The 9,009-nt window shown below is 33.1% G+C and overlaps 1 protein-coding gene across 2 annotated transcripts in view; it reads right to left on the reverse strand.

Moving 5' to 3' along the window:
* The window catches only part of LOC129216040 (protein grainyhead-like), a 117,973-nt gene extending 108,976 nt beyond the window's left edge, over positions 1–8,997 (reverse strand). For both annotated transcript variants that reach the window (XM_054850185.1, XM_054850184.1), the window contains exon 1: positions 8,861–8,997. In XM_054850185.1, coding sequence (XP_054706160.1) covers positions 8,861–8,997 — 137 coding nt within the window. The remainder of the gene's footprint in view (positions 1–8,860) is intronic.
* Between the last annotated feature and the right edge of the window lie 12 nt (positions 8,998–9,009).

The raw sequence follows: 9,009 nt of genomic DNA on the forward strand, positions 1-9,009 counted from the left end.
TTTAATGTTTTTGACAGTTCGAAGCAGAACAAAGCGACATTTCGATAAATGGCGTAAAACATTTTACGAACAAAGGAAAATGGGTAGTGGTCAATATAGTGACCTCCTTTTCATTCACTAATGAACATTTCTGCCTGCTCTGACGAAGAAGGAGATAAAAAAAAAGTACCCTACCGCATCAGAAAATCAGTGGAGCAATTCAAGTTAGGGCTCCATAATGAAGCAAACAGCAATAAAGGGAGAAATTAAATTACCGACCATAAAGACATGAAAGCGAAAGGCAAACGGAAAAAGAAATTGTTTTCAGGTTACACATTTGCTTTGTCATAAACTTTCGCTTATCACGAATTGATTTTTGTACGAAGATTGAGGCAGTGGCGTACCCAGGGGGTGGGCTTATAGGGCTACAGCCCCCCCCCCCCCCCGAAATTTTCAAAATTAATTATAAAAATTATAATAAAGAACAAGTTTTTTTTTATGATGTATTTTTGAAATCTTACATTCGTATTGATATCAGAAAAGCGATACATGAACTTTTCTTAGCTACAGTTCATAAGTATCTCCCCCCCCCCCAGCTCAAAGACTTTCGAGCTCAGCCCCCCCCCCCCGAACTGATTTGTCTGCGTACGCCGCTGGATTGAGGCGAGTTTAAAATTAAGGTGTTAACAAAGGCTGCTTACAGAGTAACGATGTAAATCCAGGACCTACGTTTCTGGACGGGTTGAAGTTAGTCCGAAAATCAACTTCATCAACGGAGAAATAAATACTATGTAATGACTAGTTTTAAACTAATTTCCTGTTGGAGGCAAACGGATAAATTAGAAATTTTTCAGAAGTGAAAAACAGATTGAGGTTTTGCTGATCAACAAAAAAGAGCAGCAGAAGAATCAGCTTGAACAACATTAAACAACTTTAGTGTGGGTTATAAAATTGGTATAACTAAGGACTTTTAGAGGGTCGTTTTCAAGATAGCTTTTGATAGAACCTGCCAAAAGAAGAGTTTGCTAAGTTTGAGTGTTTACTATTGCAAATTTTGTGAAGGCTTCGATCATGGAATTGCGATTCTTTCCATGATCCGTTTTAGATCATTCCGAAAATTCTCTAAAAACAATTATGATTAATGCATAAAATGTCAATAATGATAATTATCTTCATCATTTTTTAAAGCTATATATTGTTTTAAAGTTCGAAAGAATCTCTTCTTAAAATCAATCCTGTTAACTTTTGCTTTCAAATTTTTAAAAAATCCTTTCCTTTTTTGGAATATAATTTAGTTACGAATGAAATTGCACAAAAAGGTGAGAATTTGAAAGAAACTAACGTTAGGGAACTCAAGCAATTATACATAAAAGATTCAGATTCAAATCGAAGATGGGGAGGGGAAGGAGGGTGGAATATAACACGATAAAAATGCTGTCATAAATCAAAACGACAGTTATGACAAAATTGTTAATGCACAAAACGTTGAAGTTCAGTGGTGAACGAATATCCAGTTTTACGGGTATTAGAATATATAACGAAACTAGAGGTCGGATTTCGAAACACGGCTCCAGTCGATATTGCATTAATAATATCTAAAGCAGAAAGAAAATTTAATTCAGATTAGAATCCTTTCATACCGAAATGTCTTTCTGAGCGATAGATTACGAATGGTAAAACAACTCAAAGAAGTTGATTCATTTACCCTGAAACTTTGCATTTAGAAAAATCTTGGTTACTGATCATTTTTCCATTTTATATCAATAAAGTTTTCCCATATGGGCAGCAAAGCACTCCCTGCTTATAGGGTCTAATTCGTGTTTTCTGGATACTTAGTACAATATTACTGTAGCTATTATAAAAAGAAATGTTTTATAACTACAAAGAATGAAAAGGGAAAAAAATTACAGAAAACTATTGGGTTATGAGAGAATAATATTGACAGTGTAAATGTTTAAAATGTTCCCCCTTCGGGGAGAATCTTCCAATAACTTACCCTAGACCATTAATTAAGACTTGGACATTCTGAGGTCGCTATTTAAAGAATCTATAGAGTTGAAATTTTAAAGTCAAGAGAAATTTGATTTTTATTTTTAGTGGTGGGGTCAGATTTTAAGTCAGCTTAGGGGGCGAAGTGGAGCTAAATTCGGCTCTGCTTTTGTCCTCCCTCAAGACTGAATTAGAGAGTTATTTGCAGTTCAAGATTTTTCTAGAATGGAGGCAGTCAAAAGCGAAAAAGATGTAAGTGGAGATTTTCAAGTTTTGAGTGAAATGCATTTAAAGATGCAGTCCTAGGTAGGCTTTCATTGAAATTTTTTTCTAATTCATGCTGTGTAGCAGCTCCCACCAGGGCTTCAAGTGCGATCTCATGTACAAAAACAGAGAAGAAATCCACCTACCTACACTGGCTATCTCTAAATTTTTAATTTTGGCCCTTACATCCCTTAGCTTCTCACTGCCTCTTTTAATGGACCTCAACTGCCCATTAAAAAAAAAAATGTATAAAATCCTTATATATTATTTCTGTAGCCTGTTTTTGGTTTCTACGCGAGATTTTCCTCAATTCTTGATCGATTTCTTTGACTTACACCTTATTTTAAAGCTTATCGTGCAGGCTACTGACGAAAAATAGACTCACGATCTAAAAATTGTTTTTTTCGGGCAAAAAAAACCTGTTTTAAAGAACCAGAATGAGGTTTTCGGTTAAATTTATAACTTTAACTTGCACTGTTAGCGACAGAGCTGAATAGCTTGATCGGCAGAGCGTTCGACTGGTAACTAGGAGAATGCGTGTTCGGGCCCACGTCCGGACAATCTGCATCAAAAAAATTAGAAAAATATCGCGCATTACATGAATAATGAATAACAAATCTGAGGGAATACGGGAGGTAGAAACGCTCGTAGCTGTTATGAAAACTTGATGCAACACGGAGCTAAATTGATACTCAATTGTTAGTTTTTTTTTTTTTTTTAGCTTTGGCTCTGGTAAGAAAATTAAAGCATAATGTAAGCGAAAATATAAGTAACAGGTTTAAGATTTCAGACTACATTGGAATTGTTTTTTGTTCAGTAAAATATAATAAATCGTATGTTGAAATATAGATTCTTCTAATGAGTTTTTGACTCTTTTTACAAATAAAAAAAAATACTACCTCAATTTAAAGGGTAATATATATATTTTTTTCTTCTTTTTGCAAAAAAAAAAAAAAAAAAAAAATAGCGTATCACATTTTTATTACATTTGAAAAGCTACGCTTAAAAAGAACTAAGTTCAAATTATTTTGTATTTTAACCGTGCTGTTAAATGATGAACACGTGCTGCCATCTAAGTCATAACGATTCAAACAGCCTGCGATAACAAATTGTAAAAAATTTTAAAAATAAAAACACTTCTCGGCAAGAAAAAAATTTAAAATTACCTGTGGGTATTTTTTTTTTTTTTTTTTTTCGGTAGAGCGTTCGGCTATAAACTGTCTGAACTTCGGGCCAGTTCGGGTTGTCCGACATAATAGCAAATTTACAGTAATATTACGCATTACATGTACTCATAACATACAACAGATAACACACAAAAATAAAATAAATGCAGTGAGAATGCTATTTGGTGTTTCGACTCCTTTATGCAGGCATTCAGATAAGTTGACTGCTAATCTAAGGGAGTTCTTCCTTTTTTTTTTTTTTTTTTTTAAAGCTTTGACTCCGTCCAGACCACTGAGCATAATGTAAGCATAAAAAAAGTATTAGATATACCTCAAGGGAATCCTTTTTGTGCGGAAAAACATTTTCATTATATGCTGAAATTTTGATTTTTCTAATAGCAGTGTTCGAACTTTTGTACAAATGAAAAAATACTACGCCAAATTAAAACTACGAGTTTCAATCTACGAGCAAATCTTTAATTATTTATTCGAATACGATATAAAACATTAAAATTATTATCAACTTCATTAGTAAGAAATCATTTTCTACTCCTCTGCTTTCGGCTGAAAAAAAAAAAACATTTTGTCTACGTTCGAAAAATTACACTTAAAAAACGGACTCAGTTCAACTGGTTTTGGTTTTGAATTTTAAGTGTTCGATTAAAAGAAAAACAAGTGCGAGCTTTTAAGCCGTACAGGTTAAAGAAGCCTGCTATGGGAAATTGTTGAATATTCAAAAATAAAAATACTTCATTTTTTCAACCGAATTTATTACTTCTCTAGAATGTTTGCTTCAATCGCTACGTGAAATCTTCTTCATTCTTTAATCAAATTCCATGTTTTACGAATAATTTTAAATCGTAACATGCTGGCTAATGACAAAACATAGACGCATGATCTTATTATATTTTTTTCGGCGAAAAACTTTTTTACTGTGTTTTATTACGCATTCCTTCAATGAATAGCATTCGAAAAGGAAGGCACAGTTGCTAGGTTTGTTGGAGCATCTTACTGTTAATCAGAATGGTGCCAGTTCGAATCCGTGCCACTAAATATCTCTTTAATGTTTCTTTTTTTTTCCGTCAGATGCTCACATGGGCAGGACTGTATTTGCCACAACCTGTTTTCACATGCAAAATTACTGATTTTTCACGTGTCACTCAGCCACACTTTTAATGATATTTATATTTGAATTAAAAATACGTACAACCAAAAGGGGAGCGATGATCAAATTATCACAACGTTGTATTTAACGAGGTTTTGTTACTGATGTCTTCAAATTACATGCCTTATCTTGTGCGCTTACTTTTTTCCGTTTACTTTTTTCGGTTTTTCTTCATAATATTCTTTCTTTGAAATTTTTAAAGAGCGAAATGCCTTATGAAACGATTCGAAGTACAGTGCGGAGTTCCGCACGGGTCGACTAGTCAAAGTCATATAAAGAAATTTAAATGTTTGCCACTGATAATTTATCTAAAAAAATTGTTTTTACCACTTTTGATAAATTTTAAGCAACTACGAACTGTTAAAAAAAAATGCATGTAAGAAAGAGTTGCCTGAAAAAATATTGCGTGAATCGAAACAGACAGCCGCGGAAACAAGTTATAATTTCAATGACATTTTGTCATAAAATACTGATACACCCGAGCATTCATTTTGGATTCCAGCAGTCTGGGAAAAAAACGCAGCAGGGGGGGAGGGACGTAATCTATTCTACCCACCCACTAGCTCTTTTCCTCCCACCTGCTAACGCTTCATTTCCGGTGAGGATGAATTATATAAATGGAATGCATAACTCATTTGCTTTGCCAGGGCAATGTATTAATGGAAAGGTCGGTGATGAAAGTCATTAAAACTCTCAGTTATAATTTTTCCAAATTATTGAAAGGGCAAAATAGTGCATGTTTAAGAACAAGTTGCCGCCTTACGCACTTTTAACCCTTTGAGAAGCGGCGGATTTGTTTGAAGACTTTTTTTTTCTCCATTCAGCAAATTGTTGAAGCCACTGTGCTAGTTAATTGAAGAAAAAAAAATGGTGGCTTTAAACGACAACACAGAGGCACAAAGTGAACTGTTTTACCCATTTCCTCCAAAATGAAAAAAAAAAAGATTTATTTTGCTTCTTTAAACTATCGTGTAAAATAACGCGAAGTAATCAATTGTTTTCTACTCAGAGATTTACAAAAAAATTTACTTTATCATCGTTTCAATGAAATTTAAACGGATTTATTCTTCAACTCTACAAATAAGAAAAATGAACCTTTCCCAGGGGTTCAAAATAACATATCTCACGCTCCAACAGAGAAGCCTGCAAAAGGAGTTCTTGTGGGTCGTTTTTAACTTTGATTTACAGAGAATTAAAGATCAAATTTTAGCCGGCACACAGGATATTGAAAGATTAGACTTATTTTGATATGCGAAGTGTTAAAGACCTAATCCAAGTTGGTTTTTGAAAATTAAACACCGTTTCATATACCTTGACCAGATGCATGCTGCTCCTAAGTTTTGCTGAATTCGAGTAATATGACCAACTTTTATTTGATTATAATAAGTAATTTATAAATTCAAATTTAGTTTATTTGCAAACACAAAAACTTTTAAATCAGAGGCGTGCAGCAGGTCCGTAATTTAGGAGATCAGAGGGAGTACTGCCTTCCGGCTTTGAAAAATCAAAGCTTTTTACATACAGGTGAGTGTCGTTTTGGGTGTTTTCAAGTAAAATTTGCATTTAGTAGTACAATCCCTTTGTCCCTTATGAAATGCGAAATGACGAGCTTGACGTGCTGTCTCACGTTTCGCTGATTTAAAACGAATTCAATGGTAAATTTCAGTTGATTTAATGAAATTTCGTTAAACTGGCTTTTAATCTCGACGTTTAATTTATTTATAACGAATTCAAGTTCAAATTTTAACAGATTAACAGCAAATCAAAGACTACATTTTAGTTGATTTACAACGAATTAATATCTTTTCACTTTAAAAACAAAGGGATGTAGTTCCGACGTTTTGTTGAGTTTTAACGAATTTATGACCAAATTTCAGTTGATTAACAACAAATTAAACATCAAACTTTCGGTTAGTAGTACTCTCAAAAATAAAAAGATAAAATTGCAGTTGATTAGCAAGCAATTGAAGATCAAATTTTTGCTGATACACAAAGAATCAAAAGATCGAGTTTTAGTTAACATTTAGAGAATGAAAGAGCAAATTTGATTTGATATGAGAAGATTTGAAGCTCAAATTTTATACAATAAATTTAATATTGTTTCATATTGAAAATTTTAAAGTTTTGTTACGCAGTCCCGAAAATTTGCTGTTTTGCAATATATTTAAGATAAAATTTTATTTGATTAATAACGAATTAAAAATCAAGTTTAGCTGATGTACAAAATGTTAAGTACCATTTTACTTTGAGAACTTTTAAACCAGTGGGAAGTCTTGTTTTGTTTATTAACAACAAATTCAAGATCAAATAAAATCAAATTTTAGCTAATTTACAACAAATGAAGCATCAAACATACACCGACCGACTTAGCCCAGTCTTAGAATAGACAACTGACTTTCAAAAAGGGGGTTGGCCATCTCGAAATTCCGATGATTTACAACGGATTCTTGATAAATTAACAAAAGTGAACGAAAAAGTTTAGTTGATTTTCAAAGAATTTATATCGTTTGACTTTTAAAACATGCATACAGCTCCGACGTTTTGTTACATTTTGAAAAAATTTCAAATCGAAGAATGCAGTCGCAACGTTTTGTTGATATACAACGAATTCTGATGAACAACGAACTCAATATAAATTTTTAGTTGATTTATCCCAAGTTAAGTAAATATCGATTCGTTTGGAAAAATTTTAAACAAGAGTCATGCAGTCTTGACATGTTACTGATTTACAACGAAAAAAATCACATTAAATATCTTTTCATGTTTAAAACAGGGGCCGGCAGTCTCCACTCTTAATTGATTTAAAACGAATACATGATCAAACTTAGTTGATTAACAAATTCATAATAAAATTCCAAATGATTTACAACGAATTAAAGATCTGATCTAGTTGATTTAAGCGAAAACTTTGATTGTTAAATCAACTATTGACTATAGGCAAATAGTAATAAACAAATGTTTGACCACTTTCGCAGTGATAAAGAATGCGTTCATTTTGAAGCAACATCCAATGACAATTTCAATTGCAGGAAAAAACAATTACAGTTGCTTTAATACAAGAGTATTATCAACGTGATACAAACATTACTTTTTGCCAGTTGGAAACAACATGGGGGAAGATAAAATTTTGTCGAGACACAGAAATCATTAACTTTGGAAAGGTAGATGTGGTCATTTGGACAAGCCGGAAACTTCTACACGCTAAATCCACCAATGCGTGATGTCATTCCGATAGTGGTGCGGATCATTGTCTAAGTTACTTGAAGTGTACAATTTTGCAATTTATTTTTGACGTTCAAAGTTATCTTAAGAACAGTTTCCTGTAAGCTTGGAATTTTTTCCTGTACTTACGTCGGATTTTTCGTCAACAAAAAGGAACCAGTTGCAAAATTCAATAGTGATTCATTGCACCAGAGTAATGAATTTAATCATTTAATGCGACAGAACTTGCGTCATAAACAGATTTATCGGGTAATTTGCACAAAACCATCAAATTTTTAAAAATTGCACAATTAAGTGCATGAAGAGAAATCGGCAGTATTATTATCGATGCTGAGTTTATTCTTTATCAAAACATACAAATTTAGTTAATCGTGAAATATTTTTTAAAAGCACGTTTTGAAAATATTTAGCCACAATTTTGGTATGACAGCTGTGGATTAATCATGGATTACAACTTAAATTGTTAACTTTCAATGTTTTGTAACCATCAAAATTAAATAATCAAATTTCTTTTACTGCTAAGTAATTATTAACCTGTTATGCAATCAATTGTTACATTGCTGATACTTTATCGAGATTTTTTATGATCAAACTACTTTTAAAATGCAACTTGTCATTTAGGATCATACTTGACTTTCTCGTGAAATATGTAATACACAGTAAATGAGTTAGGTACTGCAAATTGAAACACGTTAAGTTGAAACACGTTCCCAGTGCTTTTGAATCTTCATAAACAAACAACCATGTGATGTTTACTAATCTTATGATCAATACCTTTCAAAGTTACATCATAATTCATCAAACTCATTTGCGTGTAGCATTCAATTAAAAAATATATTTACACAAGTAGTTATTTGATTATCCAGAAAAAAAATTCTGGAAACATAGAAACTGACAACACGCAAAGACTCGTGTTTACTTCCTTGAAAATGACACCACTGTCATCCAACTATGTTTGTTGAAACTTCAGCGAGATTGTGGAATTCCTCCAAAACAAGATAGAAAATGACAATCTGCACGATTGTTGGGGGTATGGAAGATGCTGCCCCACAGTAAATAGAAGAAAAAAACCTACCTGTTTGCTGCTCCAGGGGTTGGGGGAGTTGAGTCCCCGTTGTTTGCTTCGTCGCTACAGGTTGTTGAAGCGGTAGCCGCTACACCTGCTACGCTGGACGGCGACGAACCCGAAAAACCAGTCTGATCTGCTTCCATGGACAACCTTCT

Source organism: Uloborus diversus, chromosome 2 (genome assembly GCF_026930045.1).
Source record: "Uloborus diversus isolate 005 chromosome 2, Udiv.v.3.1, whole genome shotgun sequence".
Taxonomy (NCBI): domain Eukaryota; kingdom Metazoa; phylum Arthropoda; class Arachnida; order Araneae; family Uloboridae; genus Uloborus; species Uloborus diversus.